Below are 27,973 nucleotides of genomic sequence, written 5' to 3'. Positions count from 1 at the left end.
GTGAAGAGGAGCCCGAGACGGAGGACAAGGAGGACAAGGAGGACAAAGGACCGGAGTGAGCGGGGAGCCGCAGAGAGAGAGAGAGAGAGAGAGAGAGAGAAGGAGGGAAGGATGTCGGAGAGGATCGCTTCGTGCGGGAGCCTGTGCGACAGCACCAACCTGCTGCTACAGTACTGCAACAACGGTGAGCTGCATCTCGACTCACTCCATCACACATCAACCCGAGCTCCCCGCTCACTCCCAAGAGTCCATGTATTTATTTTGGAATGCGACCCGAAATGGGCTTTAGGTGTAGGCATGAAGGACTAAATGTATATGAAGATATATCCATGAATGGAAAGTGGGAAGAAAATGACAAAATATTTCCCAGCTGTTTGTCCAGCTGAAATATCTTGACACTGCACATTGCTCTGATTGGATGCATCGTATAGGAATGCAATAGATTTGATCATCTGACATATTCTTGCAACGCAAGCTTAGTTTATGTTTGTGGTTCATTTTCACGACTTTTAGGTTTTTCATTTCCGTTTTGGAAATGCATTCAAATGATACCTTGTGTGTGAAGTTAAATGAAAAAAGAACACGATAGATGATTGCTCAGGTTTTTGGTGGATGTGTTCAGTGTTTCTACAGTGCGGAAGAAGATTATAACTATTTCCAGTATTTAATTAAGTTTAATCAATTTATTTTTATTTTTTTGTAGTTCCTTTTGTAATTTCAATGATTTTATTGTAGAAATGAGTTCTATCACTTGGAGCTTCTCCTTTCTGTGACCTTCCTCTCAGTCTACACCTTCTAAACTCCATCTGTAAACACATTTTTTGCTCGTCGCCTGTAACTCTAAGGGGGTGGCGGTGTGTCATCACGATGGGCAAACTTGTTAAGGCCACACACATTCATATCTATTTTGCAGATTTGAATACACAATGATCTCTGATGGTCATTTGGCAGTTTGATTTGCCTTTCTCTTCCCCCATCCTGTCGCTCTGTGTCTCTACGTTTGTCACATCCTGCTTTTATTCTAATGTAAACGCAAATACTCCGCTGCTGCCTTATCATCAACTGCACAGACAGCCATATTGAGCGCGCAGGTGGGGAGACAGCGAGGGGTCATGGGAGTGTGATTGTTGATCCATGATGTTTGTTATCAAGGATATGTGCCATGTGAACCATTTGGTGGGTGTTGTGGTCCAAAGCCCCCTGCGGGTCCCCAAACAGCTTCAGTTAAAATAAAACTGAGCTTCACTGAAGCCGAGCTCACGAGGAGAGAATAAGGTATAAGATGTTAGAGGGAGAACTGATCAAGGATCTCCTATTTAACTTTAACTAGCTGTTTTGTCCCCACTTCTGGAGGATATTTTAGAATGAATGTGATCATTTTAATACATTCAGAATACCAGTATTATTTCTTTCACTCAGATCAGTTTATTTTAAAGGCTTATCCTCGTACAGTCGTCCTCCGACACGCTGGTGGATCACTGAGGTTTGTAATGCTGTGATCCTGTGCACCAAATGTTCTCACGTTGAGAGAGAGAGAGGTGTGGGTTTAGTGCCAGTTTAGGATACGTCGAGGACTTAAACGGATTTAAGGTCACTGGTCATTAAGGTCTGCACAAGTGTAGGAAAACTGACATTTCCTGACATTTACAGACGTTGTACTGATGCCTTTAAGAAAAGAGGAGCCTTTTATCTTCATAACCCCTCGAGCCGGGAGGGATTCAGGAACGTTTCATCGGGGCATTTCTGTATGACCCCAACCTCCAAAATGGCCACCATTTTGGATTGTGACCCGTAGCAGAAGCATTTCTGAAATGCTGCTCTTAAATTTTGAATTATGATACAAAAATTGGAAACAGTTTAAACTGTGGTATAGGTGCTGATTATGATGCCAAGTGTGAACAAGACCAGAGAAGGAGTCAGTCGGGGAAACGGTGCAGAGGTGTCTCACTGCGCTGTGCTGCAGCGGAGCGAACAGGGCGACAGAGTCGATCCTGTTTGCATTTTGAAAGCATCGCCTTGTCTCGCATGTTGATCACGGCGGTACAGCATCTGCCCAGTGAGCGTTAATAAACCGACGTTGTTCGTTTTTCAATTTTTTTTTATGTCTTTCCATCTGCTTCCTCTCTTTGCCTTTCTTTCATTCTGTCTGTCCCTCTACCATCTGTGCTGTCACTGTAACCAGAGCTCCTCCACGCTCATCAGATCTCCCCCTCGGTCACACCTTGAGCCAAAAACTGTTCACACACACCCTGTATACTGTAGTTTTATTGTACTCAGGTGCAGGGTGCGCGGTCTGATGTGTCATGTAGGGTAATAGACTTAAGTTAGTTTAGCCTCTCCAGTGCAGACAGCCTTCATTCATCTATATCAATCCTTAATCCTGCTGAGGTAAACTCCACCCGTCTGGGACTCCGGGCTGCTTAAAACAAACAACAAGGAATTATCTTTCCAGTCACCCCTGAAGTCTACCATTGCCCCTTGACTCATATTTTAAATCTGATCTTTTAACATTAGCACAAAGATATTATAAATGAAACATTTAAGAATTGCTTAAATGATTTAAATCTGCTCTATGCAAAAAGAACCCAGCTCCAAATGGCAGTAAGAGGTAACTCTCAGTGCTCACAGATTAAACTGCTAACTGCTCACTAATCTCCGAGCCGCCGGCCTCTTTGGTGTCGGCAGGGTCGAGAGATTCAGCTGTTGTTGGTGTGTCCAGTTCTCTCTGGGCAGCTTGTTAACACAGTGCACAGTGACACACAGTCAGGAACACACTCACAGTCTGAAGAGAGGCTGTACAACCTGCACAAAACCGTACATGCAGAGTACAGAGTGTTCTTTCAGCTGTAGAACGAAAATTGAAAATGGCTGATGATTGATTCAGTGTGCAGCAACAAGAGCTGTCAATCACGGCATTTTCCTACTGCTGCACGGTGATTTACTGTAGATGCAGTAATTTGCTGTAGTGCTCTGCTACAGTCTGGTGAAAGACCTTCCAGTTCACCCACCAGGTTTGAAGAGAAGATTTTCGTGAAATGAGGGATTGTAAAACAAGAAATTGCCCATTGGGTTTAATAAGGTTTTCAAGTCCTACAGATATGGCTGGAGGCTCATTCTTTTTAACGTCCCCCTTAGGTTGTCGCCTCACAGCAAGACGGTTCCTGGTTGAGAATCCAAGATCGTACAAGAGCCAGTGTGGAGTTTGCATGTTCTCCCCGTGTCTGCGCGGGTTCTCTCCAGTTACTCCGGCTTCCTCCCACAGGAGTGCAGATTGTGGTTAGGTTGACTGGAGACTCTAAATTGACCATAGGTGTGAGAGTGAAGTGAATGGTTGTTTGTCTCTGTATGCTGCCCCCCCCCGGGTGACCCCTTATAAGGAAAAAGCAGTATAGATAATGGATGGATGGAATATTACGTGTGTGGCTTTGCTCTCTTATTTTAATATTTTCTCCAATTTAAAAAAAAGCATCCCATAAAAAGACACAACAGTGTGCTAATTTGCCTCAAACTCACTGGTCATCATCCTACTCATTACGTCACTCACAATGTATCTCTGAAATCACTAGACACTGTATTTTTTCAGAGAACTGTTTTCGGCTGTGGATTAATGTGCATTTGGTGCTCGTGTGGACGATTCTGGCAGCACGACCAAAAAATAAACTGCTGTGGTTTTGTGAAGGAACACGTGACCCATTTGACAAGATATGTGGACATTTGTGTGTTTTTCCTGGTCTTTGGGACAATGTCCCTGCTCTCCGGCAGTGTTTTTATTTGTCAGACCTGTAAGAGAGAGTCCGTCACCTTCATGTGTGTTTGTGAGTGAGCGAATGTGTGTGTCATTGATCCGTAGTCTCTTCCTGGTGGTGCCTGGCTGTAGAGATGCTGATGCTGCTGCTGCTGCTGCAGTGTGTGTGTGTGTGTGTGTGTGTGTGTGTGTGTGTGTGTGTGTGTGTGTGTGTGTGTGTGTGTGTGTGTGTGTGTGTGTGTGTGTGTGTGTGTGTGTGTGTGTGTGTGTGTGTGTGTGTGTGTGTGTGTGTGTGTGTGTGTGTGTGTGTGTGTGTGTGTGTGTGTGTGTGTGTGTGTCTGTGTGTGTGTGTGTGTGTGTCTGTGTGTGTGTGTGTGGCCCTCAACCTGGCTCCTCCCCTTCTGGCTCGGTTCAGTGGATTAGGCGGTTGTGGGATGGAATTGAAGGAGGGGACGAAGAGGAAGGAGGAGGAGGAGGGGGTGGTCCAGGAAGCGATGGAGTTTGCAGGAACTGGAGATGGAGGAGGGAGTGGTTCAGCAGGAGAGGATGGTAGAAAAATAGAGAGAGAGACTGTGCACGTGTAAAAGAGAGAGAGAGAGAGATAGAGAGAGAGTGATCGACCACTGGTTACAGACGGGGAGGGGGAGGGAGGCAGAGTCCAGAAAGCCTGTAGGGGAGAAAGAGTGAGAGCAAGTGGAAAACCTGACAGAGTGTTTGCTCTGTGGATTGACTGACTGGTTGATTGACAGGACCAGTGACCAGGCACTCAGCGTGGCACGATGGCAGGTAGGCGATACAAGCTCCACCTGCATCATCACTTCACTGCACCATGAACATATCAGCAGCCTCCACTTTCCTTACTGCCCTGCGCATTGTCCATCTCGCCGTCTCCCTCTGGACGGCACATGGCCCACCCCCTCTGCATTTCATCATCCATATCTTTACATCCTTCCCTCTGACTCCTCCTTTGCTTCTTCCTCCCCTCCATCCATCCATCCTTATCTCTTGTCCACCAGCACCGTCCTTCCTCTCTGTTGTCATACTTCTGTTTCCTGACAGCAGCTATGTCTGTTTAATGCGAGGTGGTGTTCAAGTAACACTTTACAGTAATGTCTGTCGGTGTTGGGATGGAGAGGGAAGTTAGCTTGTAATACAAAATGTGTGTGTGTCTGTGCGTGTATTGCCTGGTGAATATCAAATGGATGTGGCCTCTGGTTTTATAAAGACAGCAACAGAATAACGCTCATGGCTATGGTGTGTGTGTGTGTTTGTGTGTGCATGTGCACAAGTCTGTGACTGTAATAACTCAAGGGCAAATTGAAAAGGAGCCGGCCCGTCAGTCTGTTTTTAAACAGGTGTTCAGGCAGTACAGATGAAGGTGAACCCTGCTGATCTCTCCATCGTTGTTTGCTTTCTCACTCTTTCCTCTTCTCTCTCCCCAAGCATCCTTCTCTCCTTCTTCTCTCCTGCTCTTTCTCTCCACCATGGTACATTAAACATATAAGATAAATGTGAAAAATGATACTCTGATTGGCTACTGAAAGTGATAGCATGTTACAACACAAACTAAATGTGGTAATGTTAACATGCTGATATGTTTTCAAGGGTTATATCAAATTATTATTTTTTTATTTTTTTTGTTCAGGTCTGTGTGAGTTTGACCAGACTGCAAGTAAAAGATTCCCTACAAGGACGGTAAAGTTCACGTTTCAAACATAACACACCATGAGTTAGCATCCTAACATCACTTCACTTTGAATGCGGCATATGCCAGAATGGATGGATTTCTTTTTTTTTCAGTGCAGCATAGGTAACACATTAGAAAAAAGAAGAAAAAAAATCCTATTAAACTTACAAGTGCATGTTAAACATGCACGCTGAACAAACTGGCATGCCAAAAGACTAGAATTCAGCAAGTCGGCATCCAAGGGTTGGATGCTAATGCCAAATTTCTAACATTAGTACTTCAGTCCAGTTTAGGATGACAGTGCAACCCTGACCGTGCAGGGCTGGGCCCAACGGCATGGGTCAGCAATAGTTTAGTCCATGACATGACCTATTCTCTGGTGGCTCCTTAAGGACACATATGCCCATGGTCTGATCTGCTCTTTCTGTTTCAGCAGAAAAAAGTCAGAAATCACTGACCATCGACAGTCACAGGGATTATTGTCTATTGGCAAAAATGGGGCGTTCATATGAATGAGCCTTTGCTAAGACCATGGCTTAGTTAAATCGAGTCGTAAGTTTGGCTGGTGCAACTGACATTCAGTACAGTCTAAAGACTGGTCTGAACTAGGACTGGTCTAAGCAGTAAAGACCAGTTGGTGCAACTGTTGCTCCCTGAGCTCTATGCGGTGCCCCTTAGAGGTATCCTCCCATAACATGTGTAGTACATAGGCAAGTATGTGAACAATTACGTTCACGACACGGTTGTCTACGTGAGCATGTGGTTAGAAAGAACATCTCCTGTCTGACAGTGTGTCTTCCATGACTTTCATTTGGTTTCTGCGGCTGTGTCCCCCCCGTCGCCTCCTCATTCTGTTTCTGTTGAAATCAGTGTACTAGAAACCACAAAAAATGAATCATTCTTTCTCTCTCTCCTTCCTCCGTTTCTTTGACCCTTGTTTTCCTCCCACCCACAATCTGTTCTCTCCTATACTTCGATTAATAACTGTTTCTAATTCATTTTTCTCTGTCTGGGGTAAACCAACCTAATCACTGCATTGGATAATTTAACAGAAAGTTTGAGGAATTAAAGTTGATTTAAAAAAAAAAAAGATAAGTGCTTCAGGCAACAAGAGATTATGCTGCTGTTCTGTCCGACAGTCCTGCCATGCAAATCTCTCTTCTGTATGTAAATGTAAAGGTTGATTTCCCTGTGGCTCCTTCCTGTCTCATTTGACTGCGAGATTTGATACAGTAACAGTAACAGTACTCCTTGTGTACCCAAGCTCAGCCTGCAGTGCTGAAGTGTGATGCTCTTTCACTGCAAGTTTAATGTCAATACCATTCACGGCTGCAGCTCAAAGCTCTGAATGGTCTCAACATGACTGTGACCTTTACATAAAAAATTAGAATGGCACCGCCGATGCCCAGGACTTAAATTCAATCAAGCTGCCCCAAATTGCACACTTCTAAAGATTTTTCTTTCATCAAGATCCATGCATTACGGTGAAAATATCAAAAAAAAATTGCAACATTAAAGAAAGTGGTTAAAAAGTTCTGGATCTGCCCCTCTATCCGGATCTGGACTAAAATTGAATGGGGTCTGTCTTGGCCCAAGTTTCATCCATCCACCACTGTTGAGCAGATTTTCTGTAATGCTGACAAACCAACCAAAAGGGAAGACAGGGAAGGAAGTTCATCGTTAAATATGATTTTAAGAGTCTGTGTTACTGGCGTTTGCTTTTTTAAATTTTCCATGTAGCCTGAGACATTGGCACTATCTAGATTACAATTACATTTAAATTTGAATAATTTTAGCTCTTTGTTCTATAGTTGTGTGGAGAATATAAGGCCAGTGCGTGCGAGGGAATGTGGCTATGGCTCAAGAAGATGAAACCTTCTGCCTCAGGTGGTGTAAGAGTACGAAAGGTGTAACTCATGAATGAAAACCTGTATTTCTGATGATGAGGACATTGTGGTTGCAGAGCCGGCCCTATGACAGAGCAGATGGGGTCTATTTAGCAGATAGAATTTAGGATGAGATGTTCTGACCAAACTTGTTTTTGACTTCATCAGGTTGTAATCTGTTAACGTGAGCCTCAGATTAATAATCTGCAACAGGCCGTTTGCATTATATAATCTGGCCGCCCACCATGTGATGGGGTCATGGTAGGATGGTGGACGATTAGGCTGGACAGAGTTCAAGAGGAGAGGAATGAAGGCGGAGGGGGGAGGGAGGGGGGGTGTGTGTGTGAGGCAGCTGGAATAAGCAGCAGCACAAGAATTGTAGTAAGGATTTCTATGTTTTACAAATAAATAAATATACAGCAATTCAACATTCTTAAAATTGTTTTACGTTGGATTCAAGCCATTTTGCCTCTAGAAGGTTAAACTGCAATGATCCTTCATTATTAATTTAAGAAACAAAAGTGAATGTATAGCGTATGAGAGTCCTGATATTGCCTTAAGTACACATGCATATATATAAATATATAAATGGACGCTGTGGGGTTGCGTTATATATATTCGTGTTTACATTCAGTATTTCCTAACCAAACCCACTGTGTCCAGCAAAACACACATGCTGAATGAATTTCCTTCTTCTTTATCATCTTCAGGAAGTGTTATTTTCAAGTGTTTCAAACCCTGCATCATTTACATTCATGTTTTACATGAGCTAACTGTGTTTTTCTTACTTTTGCATTACTGCCCTCTGCAGTTGGCACAGACTGGTGCACATGGTGCAAACAATTTGAACATAATGAGGACCTACCAGCTAAAACGATTCTTCCATGACCCAAGTGGTGTTTGAAAACTCCACGGGGAACCTCAAGTCAGAATGGGCGGGATAGAAGAAAACAAAGCTTTGTTTCTCTGTGGACAGATCCTCTTTTATTTGCTTCTTTTTTTTCCAGTTCCTTCCACACTGTCCAAACAAAACAACCACCCAGGCTGGTGTCTGGTGTTGTTTTTCTTCTCTTTCTCTCTGAGTCTAAATTATTAAAACCAGTAAACTTTCCTGTCTGCTCTCATCCCCCTGAGAAACTCAAACCCATCGGTGGACAAAGCAGCAGCTCTGGTATAGCAGATATGTTTAACACTCACCACATGTGTCCACATATTCAAATATTCTCTAGAATCTCTATCTCTGCAATTGCATAAGCTCACCCATCAGTCAAATGTTTGGGTTTTCTGAAGTGTTAACTCACTGAAATGTATTAGTGTCATACAGGATATAGACTTGTATTAAAGGAAGAAACTAAACGTGTGTCTTAATAAATTGTTCATCCAGTGAAACAGACACATTTTAACTTGTTAATCAGCAGAATATACTCTGAAATATTTAAAATTCTGTATTTACAATTCTGACAGCAAATGATTAGAGAAAAAATATTACAAATTTCAATGCTTTCTTGATTTTGAATTAATTGTTTATGATCAATGCGTGAGGAAACCGCAGCACCCGGAGTAAATCCTCACCACCTGCAACATTTGAAGATAGAAACCAAATGTTTCTTAATTTTGCCAAAAAAATGTCAAGATCGATTCCAGTGGTTTCTACCAGCAGGTTCCATCAGGTCCAGTCTTGACATCCCCAGCATCAACCGGTCTGATGGCAGCTGCATCGCTGTCTTTTGAAGAAATGGAGGCTGCAGCTTTGTCAGTTGGAATGTCAACTTCCACCAGGGAATCAACAACACCAGGTTCACTGACAACCGGCAGACGGATGGCCGCTCCTGGCTCTCCTTGAGTGGGAGTAGCTGTGTCAGTTGCTGACGAGTCGGACTTTGTTTCCATTTCTCTTATCAGATGAGCCATTGTGGTAAAGCGGTGTTTAAGGGCTTCCCTGGGACAAAATCCCTGCTCAGCACTGGGACGCAGGCAACATTTGAGGAGGTTTAAGGATGCCATCCTATCCTCATGGTCAAGATCGTGCGTTTTTTCCTGGTATCTCTTCACTGTATCCTCCAAATTCCTGAACGAGTGAATAAAGCTCTTGGAAACTGCTGACTTGACAGCATTTACCTCCTCGTAGAGTTCCTCGAGAGTCAGTGGCGTCCCCTCTCTCTCCTTCATCAGGTTACAAAGACTCCTGTCCAGCATTTCAAAGACCAGACAAGTGACTTGATGGAACTGGAAATTTTCCAGTGAATGCAACAATGTCGTCTCGGTCAGAGTCAAGAGCCCTGACCGTTTCTAATACTGCCAATTCACTTTGGGTGATTTCATCATCATCCTCCTCTATGGGTATTTTCACTGCCACTACCTCGTCCGTGTTCAAGTTCACACATTTTGCGACTTGGCTAAAAGCTCCCATTCCGTTAAAGCCCGTTATCTGGTAGCTGGTGTTCTCGCTGTGGAGTACATCCCCTATTTGTACCAACACTTCCTCCATACTACCGTCGATGTCGGTTTTGTATACAAAGTTTTTCCAGAAAAAAAAAAGAGTTGTCAAAATGCTTTCTAGATTCTTCGGACTTCAAACTGTCTTCCAAATGCTAGTTGACTTGTGTCCTCTGCAGAATGTGATTTGATAGCTGACCCGGTTCAGACATAGGCTATGATGTCACAGATAATGTCATCATCGATGAAAGGCAAGTGTTGCCTTCGATCTCTGGACGATGTCATCTGTGACATCACTGCCTAACCTCACTGATTGAAATTGGATGGACAAAATAATAGAAAAAACACTGGTTAACTCATCTTAACATTTAAATTTATTTTTGTGAAGAATATTTTTCCAATTTTTTTTTTCACTATAAGAAAAAAGAATCAGATCATCTATGTAAGTGGGGACCTGCTGGTCGTGTCCTGTTGCTTCTACTTCTTTGTGTTCCTTAAAAGCTACTTCATTGTAATTGTGTCTGCATTTGGGTCTCCACTGCCAGCAAACCTTGACATTAGAGATAAATGAATGGCTTTTCAGGCCATCACAAAATGAAAAACAGCACTCACTAGTCCACACATTAGTTTCTTTTCCATTTTACTGTAATAAGTGATAAATAATTAAATTAAGGCATCACACACCTATACTGCTACTCAGTCCTTAAGCATTATAAGAATCTGCAATAGCCAGACAAAATTCTCTTCAAATGTGAATATTTTCTGGTTTCTATGCTCCTCTATGACAGTAAACTAAATATATTTGGCGTGTGGACTAAACAAAACTTCATCTCGGAGTTTTGGGAAACATGACACTTTATGGACCAAACAACTAATTGATTAATCGAGAAAATAATCGACAGATTAATCGATTATGAAAATGATCGTCAGTCAAACTCAATTTTAAACTACAGTTTCTCCTCTCTGACTTGCCTTGTTCAGATGACACGGTGTCGGCCAGCAGTAACATGGACATGGACGACCGGGTTTCCCACCTGGAGCAGAGAATCCAGCTGCAGGAAGATGAGATCCAGCTGCTGAAAGCGGCCCTGGCCGACGCCCTGCGCCGGCTGGGCTACTGCGAGGAGCAGAGCCTGGGGATGCATCCAGGAGGCGTCCATGCTGCTGGGAGGAGACCTCTGGCCGCCACAGCCTCAGCACCGCCTACCAAGGGTAAGTAAGACAACTGGGGTAAAGTGGACGATGGTCCTGCCCCCCGTGCCTCGTCAGTTAACCGGTCATCGTGTGTCATCAGTGTTTCTGTAAAGCTTAAACTAGTTCTTGGTGTTTTTATGTCGCTGTATCAACACGACACCTCATTGTTTTGGTGAAGACAATGCATGACAATGAATTTACTGGTGAAAATACACATTTTCACCAGAGAAAAATGAACCACTGCTGAAAAGATGTGGGTTGTGGGGACATCTGGGAGTCATGGTCATACACACTTAATGTTAATGTCAAATATAGAAAATATTTAGGAATGACATGGATTTAGAAACACTGCAAATTTAAAGTTTCACTATCTAGTTAGCACAGGGACAACACCAACTAATATACTGTACAGTACAAAGGGGCAGTCTACGATCCTTTTTTTTGACATTTGGCTCTGCATAAATTGTTAATGTCATCTGTTTATCTTTTTTAATGAGGCTAATGATGATGGGGTTTTTTTACCTTTCAGTGCGTCAACTCCTGCAGGCTCTTCCCTCCAGACCTCTTAGTAATGGCTACGTTCAACAGAAACGCCTGCTGTCCTCCCCTTCTTCTCCCAAGAAAGAAGTGCTGCAGTCCATTAAGAGGTATACTTAAGAAAGGAAAGCCGCCTCAAACAAATGTGTCTATACTTTCCAGGTTTCTCCTCATTGTCAATGCATTCTCACTTTACATGCACTGAGGATAAGGGGACACAACTTTAGTGTGATGAAAACATTGCTGCTGTTGTTTGCACTGGTTGTCATTTTACTAAACATTTGTCTAAACTTTACTTCTTAACCGTCATCCCTGTCTCTGTTTATATGATTCTAAATCTTCATTGGCCTTGAAGCGTAGATGTTAGAAGAGGGGTAGTACAGTAATGACACTGTATGACTCCTCCTCTCCTGTCGCCTTCAGAAAGAGTCAGTCCACAGAGCGTCTCACCCTGGTGAGGAGAGAGATGGGAGCAGAGAGTCGGAGTCGAACCACCTCATCCAGCAGCTCCACCGGTGGCAAGAGGTAACACGTTTTGTTTCTGCTGGGCGGTGTAACTCGTATAACTTTTACACCGTATTTCTAAATGTATGAACAGATAAATCAGTCAGTCAATCAGCAAAACGGCCATGAGTTTGCACAAAGGCCGATGTCCAGTAACAGAGAAGAAATAATGCTATCTCCAGTGTTACATGAAACCATCTATATCCAGTCCATGTTTGTGTCATGGTGGTCACCAGGGTTGTGGAGGAGTTTACTGTGTCACTGGCTTAGATTGTCATCTGAACAAACAGTGAGAAAGAGGCCGATAGAAAACCCATACTCTCATGAGCAATTGTTACTGTGGCTGCCACATGTATTTTAAAAGTCCTCTGCTTCAGTTTAAAGCAGCAGAGCATTTTTTTATATTTATAACATCAGATTTTCAATATCAGAGCACTCCACACGTGGAAGTTATGATAGGTGCGGCTACTTCTCAATGCATGCTGCTATAGGCTCCAGCCACCGTGAACAGCAGGTACAGAAAATGGAGAGATGGAGTATTAAACATAATTGAAGTTTACATTTAGCTGTAGAAAAGTCACCCAGCCCATGATGTTGAGATATCTACTTGATATCTGATTACATTTCTTAAGTTAACTTTTTTAGACCATCACCTTCTTGTTGCTTTTAAATTATTGCAGTATTTTGAAAGCTCTATGAATAATCAGCATCTGTATCTGATTTTAATTATGGTATTTCAGTCTTCAGTGAGAGAGCTGCTGCTGCTGCGGTCGCTGTATAATAATCTCAAGAACTGATGGTTCAGAGTTCACCACTCAGGAAGTTTGAATAATTCAGACTGTGTGAGGAGAATGCGCGCTAGAGATAGATAGAGAGAAAACAGGACAGAGACAGATTCTGCACGTCATCATCATCATCATCATCATCATCATCATCATCATAATTAGTGACGACGAGTAATGAACGTAATTAGTGTTGCCTGATGTGTCTCAGCATCATGTGAGGCCGTTACACTTTCACAGTCGGAGCTTCTGCCGTAACTCGCAGGTGTAAACATTGATTTCGTTTAACAGTTAAACAGGCTGTTTGTCTCCGTGGTGACGCAGCTGTGAGCGCGATGGACAGCGAAGTATCCATGCGATGCAATGCGACGCAACACAACACGTGTGTCTTTCTCCTGCCCTCTCCTTTCTGCTGTTGGATCAGATTTCCTGCAGCTCTTGGTAAAAGGGGGGAGGGGTGTGGTTACCAGGCAGAGGGGGTGGGTCTGTTCGGTCAGGAAAACCCGTTTTGATTGGATGGTGGGGCCTCCTCGGGCAGAGCTAAAACTTTGCTGAGTGAAGGAGGAAGTTGGTGTGTTGCTGTGGCAGTTGAACAGGACAGGAACGGCTCTGACTGCTCACCGCTGTTGACTGCCGCTCTAACGGAAAGCTCGCAGACATGAAGAGATCCTCCAGGTAAACGACTACTTTACAACAGTTAGTCAATGATTGACCGACAGAGCGGGAGGCTGTGGGGATGTAGGGGTAAAGATCGTGCTCTTGCTGATTCAAAGCGAAAGAATGACGTTTAATCTTTGTGTTGTATGCAGCCTTTAAAGTCAACAGGATGAATTCATGAAAGTGCTTTTGGCTGCCACACCCAGCTCGTCTGTTTTTTAACAAAATATTTACATTTACATAATGTGGCTTGGTTGGTGAAATGCATTCATGCTTCCCCGCCTTCCTTTCCATTTAAACAAAGTGAGCAGTCAGTCGCTTGGTTCTGGCTTCACAACCACTCGAGGACGCTGTGTTGTCTTATAAAATTCTGTTGTCACGCAAACTGTTTGATGCAGAAGTTGCGGGGGCTGTGGGTGGCTGTGGGGAGGGGCTGCCGCACAGTGCCTGCAACAGGAAGAAGAGTCATTTGTGTGAGTGGTTCACAGATTAAATTGGCAAAAGGAAGAGAGGAACACGCAAAATGCTAATTACTATAATCCTGAGAAGAATAAGTCATTTAATCAGTCGTTTAATTGTTGGGTTCAAACATGAAAGCGAGATGTTGCAGTTGATTTAAAAAGCCTTCGGGTGATACTGAATTCCAGTTGGATTGTTTGGGTCTGCTTCGGAAAAGGACATGTGACTTTCACGGAAACAATAAGGAATTGTTTTTTCTAAATGCGGTGCAAAATGTCACACATGTTGAACAGATGTATTTGCCTCTTCATGTGTCATCAGTGGCTCCTTTGTCTTTGGCCGTCTAATGATGGTGGGAAATGTTCAGCTGTGAAACGCACACATGGAAGGGATGAGTGAACGTGAAGCGACAGGAGACCAGTCACACTGTGCTCGGCAGTTCTGTCGCTCAACTGCTGTGACGGACAGAATATTACTCAAACTACTTAACATCACCTCCTGCAGTTTTACCCGCCCGGGTGATGCACATTTGTGCCTTGATTAACATGAACTTTGAGGCTTTTCAAAGGGATTCAAATGAATTCATCAATTTCTTGCACAACGAGAGTCTACACAACATGCTGCAGAGACAGTTTCTCCGTGAACACCCTGCGGCATTGTGACTTCAGACAGTCGGCTGAGGCAGCTCCGGGACTGATGTTACGACAACCAATTCTGCTCAGCGTGCACAAACACTGATCACATTGATCGCACCTCCTGCTTCACATGCAACAAATACATTGACCCTGTCTCTGACTGCAGTGGTGCATTTTGTGCCACTAAAACCAGGTTTTGCCCCAATAAACCAGTTGGCATCACTATGACTGCTTTTCATTTCATCTAATATAAAGACTGCAATATTAATATAAATTTAAAGTCAAGGGGTTATTACTCAAATCTCATGACAAAGTTGAGTTCTGCCGTACTAGTATGGATTAATGCAAATTCCATGAATAGGGAAAAGATTTTGATCACGTTCGCTCTCTCTCCTTTTGTTTCTCTGTTTTGGACAGACAGTTTTGAACCACAAACAAATTTTATACATGTGATTTTAAATAAATGAGTGCAAATGCAAATTCTGATGAAAGAAAGTATCAACCACTCTGCATCAGGTTGAAAAGATTGAGATCTTTTCCTTTTAGTCAAATCAAATCCTCTGCCGTCACATTCTGTCTCTTTCTCTCTTTACTGATAGGGATGTGTCTGGAATAAAGCTGAATCTAAAATCTCTGCTCCACACTGTATTGTCCAGTATGTCTGTTACCACCATGATGTCAGAGTGGATTAGTCTGATGTAAAATTGACCACAGTCCAGGCTCTTTGTGTAGCTTCAGTATGAGTTGAGTGAAGATGTGAAGCTGTGTCTGTGTCCATTAGCTCAGCCACTGCAGTACTTCAGTCATAATGGACTGGGCAATGGACGCACACTCGACTGTTCCCACCACTCTCACGGTTCATGGGGTTACGACCCATCACTCTCCCCTCCGCCTGCATCACTGCAGTCTCTCCCAGCTGTATGAAGCACGGACACTAATCCAAATCATGTCTCGTGATTTAAGACAAATTTATTCACGCATCGAGTGGTCGAAAAAAAAGGCAGCTGAATCCTCAAAAAGATTATAAAAATGCGCATATTAGACTAGACAAATAGTACTTGATTGATTGTACGTACATGCATACATATACGTGTCTAACAAGGGAAACCTTGCAAACCACTTAGCATCATCACCGTCATACTATGAGCAAGCACAAGCACAAGGCACTGAAATGATGTTTGAACAATGTAGACAGATTAAAAAAATACTGTTAATATTATTAAAAAATTGTCGAAAAAAGGCAACCAGCCAGGAGTGGGTGGTTGAGATTAGGAGGCCTGAGCTATGATACGTCTTTACAAAGACTGGGAAGATATTTCACTGCTGCAGAACTGCTGCTGTGTTGTTCTCTAGTTCTTTTAGTATTTTATCTGTCTGCTGGTTGAAGGCTCTTTTAATCACCTGCAGATCTTCTGTTTTCTCTGTGCCCTGTGGTGAGGCCCAAGCTAAAGTTTTGGTGGAGCGTGAATTTTAAGGAAAAATCAAGGAATTGTTATGGCACTTTACATAACTCGTACATGTTGTAGCGTTTCTCAGTGGAACACTGACAGGGCCGTGCTGCTCAGCAGTCCACTCTGGGTCCCATGAGAACACATTGTGTTCTCTGAGGGCAGGCGGGCAGAAAAACTCCAACAAGACACTGAGCGCGACATGTTAATGAGTTCACTGTTTGTGCATTCCCTCTCCCTGGAAACCTGCTGACTCGGCCTGCAGCCACACGGGCACTGCCAGTTACCCACAATGCCCTGTGCTAATTACTGGCTCTGGATCAATCTCTGTTCGCTCATTGGCCAGAGCCAGGCCACACCTCAACTTACTGGCAGACCAAACACACACGGAGTTCAAGAGACAAACTGGCCTTTATGTGGTTACTTCACAGAGCCAACGCTGCCTGGTCGCCTCCGGCTGCCCAGAGACACAACAGACGGCAACAGTCAGGTCCTCAGATCAGTCGGCTCAGTCGGCTGCTCACTCTGTAGTCCGTCTTTTAATCTTTCTCAGATGCTTCACGTTGGGTTGAAACGCACCTAATCTGATGTGGCATTTTTTGATGACCCATTTGTGTCCTCTCTTCTTCTGTTGTTGATCTGTGAAACAAATTGTGGCAAACCTGCTTAGTAAAAAAAACTTGATGCATACACTTCACTCGATGTGATGGGACTTGTTCAGAGAGACACTGAGACTGTGAGGCTTTTCCTGGTACCTCCCTGTTAAACAAATGTCAGGAGAAGTAGACACACGGCTCATCCTGGTTCTTAAAGGCTTCCTGTGAAACTCACTTGATAACGATCAATATTTAAGTTCACTTTGAGCGTCGAAACAAAACCCACTCTGTATAATTTGAGGTCTAACAGAAGTATTGGAACACATGTCAATCATCATAAATGCATAGAAAACTATTTGTATTTGAATATCTTTAATCACGTTTTGTTTACATCCACTCATTCCGTTTTTTGTACATGTTACAGCCACCAACTGTAGATCAGTGAAATGTCATGAAACTGGAATGTGATTCTCTCACACGCATTTTGGATTTTAGAACCAATACCCCTGAGACAAACCGAGTCCCAGCTGTTTTTCTCAGAGAACAGACTGTCTGTCCTGTTCTGCCTTTTTCATTTCAGAATAAATCAGCAGTGTCCACGCTGCTGCTGCTGCTGCTACGTTGTTTTCTCAAACATCACTTCACACTCTCCTGTTGCTGAGCAGGAAGAGACCTTTATCTTATCAAGCCTTACTTTTACTGCTGTTGCCGTGGCGATATCCGCCTGTCAGCCGAGACGGCGCTTTTCGAGCATCCTCATAATCCGATTGGCTGACAGCGTCCTGACAGGTTAGGCTCAGCGGTGGAAATGTTCAGCTGATGTAGCTGTAACTGTAGCTCAGCTGCTGGAAACTGAGGAGGCAGCTCCAGGTCCTGAGTGACAGGTCGGATTATGCATCCTGGCAAAGTGGCCGAATCCCTGGTCGTCAGTTAAGATTTAAACTACTTATCCAACTTTTTCATAAAGACACGTACAGCCTTTCTATGTCACGTCTGGTAACCCTAAAGAATTTTCACTGATCCTCCCGTGAGCCCTTCATTCACTGTGTGTCACCACCCATGTGTGGATACACACATAATAGGACTTGTCTGTTTACTTGCTCTGTTGACTCGTTTGGCTTTATCTTCCTCTGTGCACAGCCACATTAAAGACTTCTTTATTCATGAAAGAAAATCTGAAGTGAGTCTTTAGCTTTGTGTCCCGCCCTGTAACAAAGAAGTATACCTGGGGCTGTGGTAACTTGCCATCAGCACTGGGGCAAATGTGGAGTTTGACTCTGATTGAACCCCCCAGACAAAGGTCAAGGTCAACGGAACTAAGGTCCAAAAAACAGAAAATGGTGTCATGCATAGTTCAAAAATGTTTCTGTATCAATTTTTCGTGTTATCTCTGCCTCTTATTGGACTGTAGAAGTACCTAAAGCTCATGTAGATTAAAAAAATATAAATAATTATTATCATATGGTAGGATAAGCTGCCTACCAAAGTTTGCATGGCCTGATTGGGGTAGAGCTCTGTAAAGCACACGCATAGTATGCATCGCCCCTCCCATGCTTTTTATTTTTTTCTGTGAACATATTCTCCTTTGACAGTGAAATGTTTCACACACTTCTTCACTGGAAATGTTACATGTATAAATCCTCGCCATGTGCAAAATGAACTGGCCACATGTTTGGTGGATGCGGAACATTCCAGTTTACGATATTTTCGAGCATGTCTGCTCAAACAAACTTGCAGGAGGATAAGAGCTGGCTCCCAGTGACCGTGAGCTCTGCAGCTCTTCCACAAACATCCCTATTGTTCAGCCACTGTGAAACCGAGCCATGAGGTTAAAGCATGTAGAGCAAAGGATAAATAATTCAGTATGTCACTGGAAGGCCCGATGATCGTGGTACAAAGTCCAAGTGGCTTTACTCAATACTAATATATTCTGTGTGTATTGTTTGATGTGCTTGCTGACGCAAGACCATGGGTGACCATGATATCATGGATGAAAGACCTTGAATCATCCTATGCTTCAGATCAAGCTTCACAAGAGACGTTGTAGTAATTTTCTCTTTTTTTTCTTTTTCAGCAAATCCAAAGAATGTACCCTCAATGCAGGTAAGAGGGGTTCTTACCTTACTGATGCTTTGTTTGTGTGTAATTCTGTGTTTGCATTCATCATGTGTTGTCCTCTAATTGAATCTGATATAAAAAGGGTGATAGCCTCTGTCATGTGATACTCAATTAGTCTTTAAGAGCGGGTGAGGTACAGTAGTCTGAAAGGATTTTTATTACTCTCATTTTGAGCTTTCATTTCTTTTTAGCAGTATTAAGCATCCTCTTGAAAAACTAACGCGCTCTTTAGTAATCTGTCTTCAGCAGAGGTACTGACTTCTGAAGCATTATTATACCAGCAGTTATTGCTGGGAAGAAGGAGGAACTAAAATCTGTAGCTGTGTTTGTATTTTCTGAAACATCCATATTGATCAGAGGTTGGTGAAGGATTGGCTTTGCAGACCCATGATTATGGATTGTCAGATCATTACAGCTAACAAGGGTCTTCCTCTGTGTCCAAAAAATAAGATCAAATGTCATAAACGAAAGAGAACATAACCAATGAATACACTGTAGATAATGTGTAATCTCAGGTTTATATATATTTTTGTAGGAGTCTTTGACGATTTGCCTCAAACTCACAAACTCTCACAATCTTCACTTAATGCAGTTGTCAAAAGACCAAACTTCCATTTGTCCCTGAATCTTGACTTGACTTTTGTTTTTCTGTTCCTTTTCTCACACCCATCTCTTCTTTTTTTTTTTGAACTCCCTCTCTCGTCTCCTCCAGAGGACGGCTACGTGAGGATGTTCCTTCGCGGTCGTCCTGTCACCATGCACATCCCTGACCAGCAGAGGGAGAGCTACAGCCTGGACCACAAGGGGGCGCTCCCTGACCGCAAGCTCAAGCTGCAGTGGGTGTATCCTTCAAACTGGGAGGGGGTAACTTAGAGGGGGACGGATGGAGTGGATGGATTGTGGATACATTCGAGTAATAATTATCAGTCATCTGTTTTGGGAGACAGTGAAAACCTAAAGCTCTCGGGTTATTTTGCAGTTAATTTGATATGATATAAAATTGTGTCAGGGTTTCTTAACTTCTTGGTGTGTTTTGTAAAGTCTTTGTTCTGTAAGATGCAGCTCTGAACCTGAAGCCTTTTATTTGTTATTAGTTGCTGAAGGAGAATAAGCTTCAGTCCATGTGTAGTCAAAAAAAAACATCACCTAAACTTCTGATATAAGAATAATGTGTGTTCCTGCCTGGTGGTCATGTCCAGCTCCGCCTGTCTGATTCCCTAACTTAAGCATGGACCAGGTACGGCTACCGAGGTCGCGACTGCCGCTCCAACCTCTACCTTCTGCCCACAGGAGAGATCGTCTACTTCAACGCCTCTGTGGTGGTGCTGTACAACACCGAGGAGCAGCAGCAGAGACACTACCTGGGCCACAACGATGATGTCAAATGGTGATATAAACAGTGACTGTTATATACTACTATACTACTGTACAAAATACCACCCAAAATGCCGGTCCCCATTTTTCCATGCTCAGATATTTCACAGCTGTCCGGTTTACCAGGGGCTTCCTCGTGAACTTCAATGCTTTAAGTTTCAAACTGCTTCGGTTCCGTTCCTCTCGTCGTTCTTGTTTTTGTGCCACTGACAGCTTCATGCAGCTGACTGTGTTAATCTTATTAATGTGCGTTTTGGTTTACTCGATGAGCGCCAGTGCACATCCTGAATGAGCTCTGTGACTGGAGCCACTGGGATGTAAACAAACTGTATCCCCCATAGGGCATTCTGGGAAAGCTACTCATCTCTACAGAGAAACAATTGTGGTCTTCTCTCCCACGCCTTCATATTGAATCCTCCTCCTCCTCTATGAGAAGGATCCTGTGTTAACCACTGTAGCTTTTATGTTGTTTTTAGAAACACAAAATGATGGACGTTATATGCATTGGGAAAACAAATTATAAATCAAAGGAATTTAGATATTCTAATATTATATTTACTGATTTAAATATAATCTTATATATCTTATATATGTGTCAATAATATTCGAGATTTGCTATTCCTGATTTATTCCTTGAACTCAGAGGCAAAAAACGGTGTCTGTCAATAAATCAGCAGTAATATGATACCTGAGTCTGGATCATCTCCTTCAGGAGTTTACACCTTTCTCCATTTGAAAAATTGGGGGGGAAAAGAAGAGGTAATCATACATTTTTCTCTTCTCAGCCTGAGTGTACATCCAGATATGGTTACCATAGCAACGGGGCAAATGGCTGGCAACTCTAAAGATGGAAAGGTACAGTGAAAACTACTCTTCCCCCTACATCATTTCAGTGATTTATTCAAAGAGACAACATTGACATAGTTTTACCCTAAAGGAGGCCTGAAATCTTTTGTAAATTCGAATGGTTTTGAAACGTTTTTTACCTTTTTTAATCCAATTTTTTTGTTATACTTTTTATGCTTTTGGTCCCATTTAATCTCCGTCACGTCTTCTCTGTTCAGCTGCTGGCTCCTCACGTTCGTGTCTGGGATTCTGTGAGTCTCAACACGCTCCACGTGATCGGGATGGGGGTGTTTGACAGGGCAGTCACATGTGTGACCTTCTCCAAGTCGGTGAGCAGCTTCATATCCTGTAGAGGGTTAGACACAAAGTTCAATGAAGTACTTAATGGTGGGTTTTGTAAACCTTATGTATTTAAACCTAACCCTAACTGGTTCTAATGAATACTTCAAAAAAATTTTTTTTCAGAATGGCGGCGCCTTCCTCTGTGCTGTAGACGATGCCAACGATCATATTCTGTCAGTCTGGAACTGGCAGAAGGAGAAACAACTGGCAGATGTCAAGGTATCCTGATCCTTCACCTTACACCACCTGACCCCTATCCCACTTATGCAACTCTGTCATTATTGATATTACTGTACTTCCTGGATTGAAACTAAAACAACCAAACAGTATGGAATACCAGGACAGACAAAAGGGTTGTAATGTTAAAAATGAACCTGGTAGTGATTCATGTTTACATCTTCATGCCTCCTGTCTCTTGCAGTGCTCCAATGACTCTGTACTGGGGGCCATGTTCCATCCCATGGACGCCAACCTGATTGTCACCTGCGGAAAGTCTCACATTAACTTCTGGACCATGGAGGGAAACACTCTGACCAAGCGACAGGGCCTGTTCGAAGTATGAACATGTTAACAGCTGCTCTGTTAACACACCCTCCTATCTCAGAATAATCTCATTAAACCTTGCTGTGGTGAAAAAATTAAATTATTTAATCAGGTGCAGCAAGCTAAATTGAACACTGTCTAGTCTCCAACGGCCTTGCAGTAAATCCCCTCCTCTCTCTCTCTCTCTCTCTCTCTCTCTCTCTCTCTCTCTCTCTCTCTCTCTGTCTCTCTCTCTCTCTGTCTCTCTGTCTCCCTAGAAACATGAGAAACCAAAGTATGTGTTGTGTGTGGCGTTTGCTCAGAATGGAGATGCCATTACAGGAGACTCCAGCGGAAACATCTATGTCTGGGCCAAAGGTAAAATCTAGATTAAACCTACTGAACCCAAACCATTGTACCAAGATATTTACCATTGTACCAAGATTAAATCTCCAAGCACTAAAACCCTGGCTGCTCCCTGTGAAGACAGAGATGTTGTTCATTAAAGAACATGACTTGATATCTGAAAAGCAAACAGTAGAGATAAAGGAACATGAAATCAATTTTCCAGTTATGTGGCACTACTAAAAGGTAGCCTAAAAACATGTTGTGCTAAATCATAATATTTTCATAACCTTGAATCACAGGTTTCTTCATTAGTATTTCTCACTAAGTTAAAAAACTTCATTCTGATTGACAGGCGGTAACCGCATCAGCCAGGTGGTGTCGGGCGCCCACGAGGGCGGGATATTCTCTGTATGTGTCCTGAAGGATGGCACCATGGTGTCTGGTGGGGGAAAGGACCGCAAGGTGGTGCTGTGGGACCACGACTACAGGAAACAGGCTGAGATGGAGGTAAGAGTGCTGAACTGCCCTGTGTTCAAACAGCACGATGACAGAATAATCCTGAAAAGAAAAGGTCTTTTCATGAGCCTGTGTGCTGTGTGTGCGTCCAGGTGGGCGAGCCGTTCGGTCCTGTTCGGGCTTTGGCTGAAGGAAAACCAGGAGAGCTTTTTGTTGGAACCACCAAGAACGCCATCATCAGAGCTGCCTTCCCTGATACATTAACTCCTGTTGTACAGGTACACGCACCATTAACCTGGTCCTGGTATTATTCATTATTATTATTATCATTAAGGACACACAGGAGGATCTGTCTGATAGACTGTACTTTTTGAGGGATTTACAGTGCAGACATAAATGTATTAATTTAACAGGCATTAATGAACATTGCTGTAAATGTGCCAGAGTTAGCCAAGAGGCGATTTTTGATCTGTAGTTCCTGGACAGATGTTACAAAGTCATCCTACAAATAGACAAAGTAAAAAATGAACAATTACTATGTTATTCACAATTTCTAAGCATCCAGAACAATAATGAAAAGAAAAGATAATATTCATATTAGTAGAGACAAATCATTCAGGACACCCTAATATTACATTACATTACTAATAAAAGATTTTGTCTCTCTGCCCTCTTCTCCAACCTGCTCTCATTTTCTGTTCTCACACACAAGTCCAGTTGAATACTGATAGAATGTACTCACAGGATGTACTGACTAAGACGCGATGTGTTACAGGGTCACACTGATGAGCTGTGGGGTCTGGATGTTCATCCCTCCATGGAGCAGTTTGTCACCTGCTCCCAGGACAAACAGGTTCACCTCTGGGACACCAACTCCCATCAGCCCCTGTGGAGCAAGACTATTGACGTGAGGAGGAGGAGTGGAAAATTTTGTTTGGGATGTTTGTGATGTTAGGCGCTGACTTGACAGAACCTGAACATAACAAAGAATTTAACAAAAGGAGGCAACTAGGCAATTTTATAATAAGGTAATTCAAATGAAATAAACTAGTTTGTCCTTTTCTCTGCTGCAGGATCCGGGGAGGTCTGCAAGTTTCCATCCCAGCGGGGCTGTTTTGGCAGTCGGGACCATGACTGGAAGGTCGGCCTCTCAAACGTCTGAGACGTTTTGTCTCCACAGTTACAATTCAGAAACTACACACAAACACAACATTGTGGACACAAGTTGACTAATTCACTTAATATTACATGAAGCGAAACTCATTTGAAGCTATAGAACACAATAAGTCTACTGTCAATTAAACGTTTAAATAAAATTAATAATGAGGTAGTAGGCCTCTGTTTCAGGCTAAGAAATATATACACTGAAGAAGTATGGAGTATAATATTTAAAAATTATGCAGCTGTGGCAGAGCATTGATATAGATATTCTACTTTTCATACTGTGGAAACATGTTACATTAGGAGTGTAACATGAAACAATTGTGACATGATTGATATTTATACATCAATAAGTATATGTGTCATATAACAGAAAAGTAATGAACAACAATAACGGTCAATCACGTAATGTGTCTTGTGTGTTTTGGGTCCAATGTGTTGGTAAACTCAAAGTAAAAATGTCATTGTCTGGTCATGTAGGCACACATGACATTTGCTGTTTCGATCGCCTCAAATGCATTGATTTACTGCTTTATATAGAGTTAATTATGTCTTCAGGTTTTGGACCATTTGTTGGTCAAGCAACTTAAAGGCATCAGTGAACTTGTGAAGGGTTTTTTTCCCCCATGGATTTCTGATGTACACGTATGCTGCAGGTGGCTGGTGCTGGACACCGACACAAGGGATCTCGTTTCTATGCACACAGACGGCAATGAGATAATATCCAACGTCGGGTACTCTCCAGGTAAAACACCCCCTGTTCACGTCACAGACCCAAATCCATAATATACACAAACGCTCGACACTGACACAGCAGCTGGTGTAACAGCACTGTTTTGTCCGTGGTCCAGTACAGTATTTCCTCTGCCAGTAGCGCTGTTAACTCTCTGAACCATGTGGCTCTAGATGGTAACTTCCTGGCTGTCGCTTCCCATGACAACTTTGTTTACATCTACGCGGTGACGGAGAATGGCCGAAAGTACAGCCGCGTGGGGAAATGCACTGTGAGTGAACACTCCTAAAATAACCAGCTTTTATTCACAGCTCATATCTCAGATGTCTGAAACAAATGTATTTGTTATAGCAGCAGCAGCAGTTTCATTTCGGTGCGGGCTCTTGGTGTACAACTCTGTTACATAGCTGACGCTGAAAGATGACTTTGTTGTGTAATATGATTTTCACTTTTACTTTATGTATGAAATCAAAGTTTTACCCTCCAACATTAAAAGAACAAACATCGGATCGCGTCGCAGTTTTGACAAAATGTGAACACACTTCAGGGAGATTTCAGTCACGGTTTCTCTAAAATGAACACTGGTGTGCTCTCCTTCTCCCCCAGGGCCACTCCAGCTTCGTCACCCATCTGGACTGGTCGACAGACAGCCAGTACCTCGTCACCAACTCAGGGGACTATGAGATCCTCTTCTGTAGGTCGTCCCTCTTGTCTCTGTTCACATTCACTAATATCTCACCCTTTGATTTTATCGTCAACGCTAAAATGCGTGAACTCAAAGCACTTGTGTTTCAGAGACGGATAAGTGTTAAAGTGACATTTTGACTTTTGTCACACATCACAGAACATGATGACAGTTTTATTTATTTATTTTAATTTTATTTTTTTAGGGGAGGCATCCAGTGGTAAACATGTGACCAGCATGGACACGGTGCGTAACCTGGAGTGGGCCACTTACACCTGCACTCTGGCCTTCAATTCCTTTGGTAGGTTGATAAAACTCACTTGATGCTGAATTTCTTCCTCTTCCTCACTCGTTCACTAACTCACTTTCCCTCCGTCTCTCTCAGGAGTTTGGCCGGATGGAGCAGACGGCACAGACATCAACGCTGTGTGCAGGTCACACGATGGATCCCTGCTGGCCTCTGCCGATGACTTCGGCAAAGTGCACTTGTTCTCCTTCCCCTGCTCCCAACCAAGGGTCAGTCATGTTCACTTACAGTGTCACCATCAGTGCCTGTGTGTTTGTATGCACACATTACTTCTGTATTGACATATTTAAGACCTGCGGCCGTCCAACAATCCATCCCTCAACTGTTTTTAGAATTGACTCACTAACCAGTTCCACCTCCAAAGCCGAGCAGCCACGCTGTTGTCCTCTGCCCACATCGTAATCAAGTGTTAATGAACACAATGAAAGCTCAGCAGAAATACAAAATACTCAACCACACGTCGCAGTGTGAGATCAGCACCAGACCTTCAGCATAATGCGCCCAATTTCTTCCAGGTGTTTTTGTGCTCGCAAACACATGTAGGCTGTTGATTTATTTATTTTAACAAGTTCCAATTTTCCACCTAAAGCCATTTAAACTGGAGATGTAAACTTACTCGTCTGCTCAGACAAAGCTGGCTGCAATTAACACAAACACTGTTAATAGTTACAACTTGTTGGTATTGTTTTAAACACCCATCACAACAGTTTTACACACATTTGAACCAAAAGCAGGTAAAAACAATTCTATAAAAGATGCCTCTGCAGCCACAAGTGTTAATTCATTCTGTCGAGCCCCGAGTCTGAGCAGTTAAGTTGTTTTCATGTGCAGACAACAAAGTCTATCAGTTGCTTGACCAGAGCTCCAACTGCCTACTCACTGAACTGAAACATGGCTGGTCAGTGTCTAGTCCATATGATCCAAGTGCTGTTGCTGAACAAACACGCTAAACTCCGTTCAGAATTCTTGATATTTTCAGAGTTTTTTAACTGATCTACAGTTCTAAATGACTCCAGAACTTGCAAAGCCAGATTCTGACAGTCTAAGTTTGTGACTATCATTCGGTTCAGCTCCTCTCAAGGGCGATTCTACCTGCTCACAAAAGTTATGTGGTGTAAGTGTTTGTGTCACAGAGTGGGAATGAAAGAGGCGCTGTTCTCCCTATTACCAGTCAGTATATGATCTAGGTGATTTTGCATCACATGCTGAGTATAGCAGCTTAACAGCTCATCCTCCTTTTGTCGTCTTCACCGTCAAGCATCTGACTACTTCATCACTTCACTTCCTTCCTCTGCTCTGCCCAAATTTACAGGCTCCAAGCCACGAGTACGGTGGCCACAGCAGTCACGTGACCAACGTTGCCTTCCTGCACGACGACAGTCACCTGATCTCCACTGGCGGGAAAGATACCAGCGTCCTGCAGTGGGTGGTCGCCTAGTCAAGGCAATCAGTCCGCAATCTCTAATCCCCACAAGCGGGGGAGCAGCATTCTGTGTGACCCCCTGTCTCGTCTTCTCTGTTTTATCCTCCTGCCACTAGGGGGCAGCAACGCCTCTGTGCCTACCGGAAGTTCAAAAAAACAAAAACGCAAACAAATAGATCGACCAACACCTCACACCAGATGAGATGATGAGTATTCATTGTAATAAATGGAATAGTATTTAGTTTCCATCTTTTTGTAATAGAATGTAGAGAAAGCCACTTGCTTCCACACAGGAAGGGAATTCTCTCCCCCCCCCCCCCCCAAAAAAATATTAATATATAGATAAATTGAAAAAAAATAAAACAACAAGTGCAACAGGAATGGAACTGGCAGCCTGCTGCTAATGACACATAGTAAACCTGTGACTTTAGCATTAGTACTAACTGTGCCTAAACTGTATTTATCTTAACCACCTTTAACAGGAATTCCACCTATTTTAGGGACGGGTGTGTTTGCATGTTTTAGCTCCTCAATTGCTAGAACTCCTAAAATAGGCGGTATTCCCCTTTACAATAGTCATTATGATCCCATTGCCTTTCTCATACTACACTTTTCCATCCCTCAGCCTGACTTCCAAACTCTTAAGGTGCATAATGTGAGTATTACAGATTGCTTTTGGAGACTGTAAATGGTACAAAGTGGCGGTTTGGTCCTGAGCCCTTCTCCTAGTCAGCTGCTGTGTTTCTGATTGTACTACTACTGTAACTGTGCTGAGACGGCACTAGAGGGCGCTACAATATAAGAGAATGAGCATGACTGAGGCTACCCTCCTGTAGATGCTGTTAACATTGCAAAGGTCTCTAGAGTAAATCTATATATATTATGCAGTATATCCAAGTGGCTGTGTTATTTTAATATTTATCTGTATCGATGATGGATGTTATTAATATTCGTGTGGCACTTTTAGCGATTGACAGAAGGGTAATGTAGGGTACTGTGCTAGAGAAGTGAGCTTGAGCTGTGCTTGCCTTCTGCTTTGTTAATAAAGTTTTTACCCAAGCGCTATTGAGCAAAGCATCCGTTCCTGCCTAT

At 43.0% G+C, this 27,973-nt stretch overlaps 1 protein-coding gene across 1 annotated transcript; it reads left to right on the top strand.

The window, feature by feature from the left end:
• Window positions 1–6: 6 nt before the first annotated feature.
• eml2 (EMAP like 2) lies at window positions 7–27,941 on the top strand. Its single transcript, XM_035622694.2, is given in 23 exon segments — window positions 7–184; window positions 10,736–10,966; window positions 11,478–11,595; window positions 11,909–12,010; window positions 18,641–18,669; window positions 19,397–19,526; window positions 19,922–20,071; window positions 20,844–20,913; window positions 21,123–21,233; window positions 21,370–21,465; window positions 21,668–21,802; window positions 22,047–22,146; window positions 22,469–22,623; window positions 22,725–22,850; window positions 23,348–23,479; window positions 23,646–23,713; window positions 24,390–24,478; window positions 24,640–24,737; window positions 25,073–25,160; window positions 25,357–25,452; window positions 25,537–25,667; window positions 26,771–26,887; window positions 26,890–27,941. Coding segments are annotated over 23 exon segments (2,553 nt in total). The 5' UTR covers window positions 7–111; the 3' UTR covers window positions 26,998–27,941.
• Window positions 27,942–27,973: the final 32 nt, after the last annotated feature.

The sequence above is a fragment of the Scophthalmus maximus genome, chromosome 11, assembly GCF_022379125.1.
Source record: "Scophthalmus maximus strain ysfricsl-2021 chromosome 11, ASM2237912v1, whole genome shotgun sequence".
Classification (NCBI taxonomy): Eukaryota; Metazoa; Chordata; class Actinopteri; order Pleuronectiformes; family Scophthalmidae; genus Scophthalmus; species Scophthalmus maximus.
The sequence above is the reverse complement of the archived record's forward strand: the minus strand, read 5'-3'. Positions and strand labels throughout refer to the sequence as shown.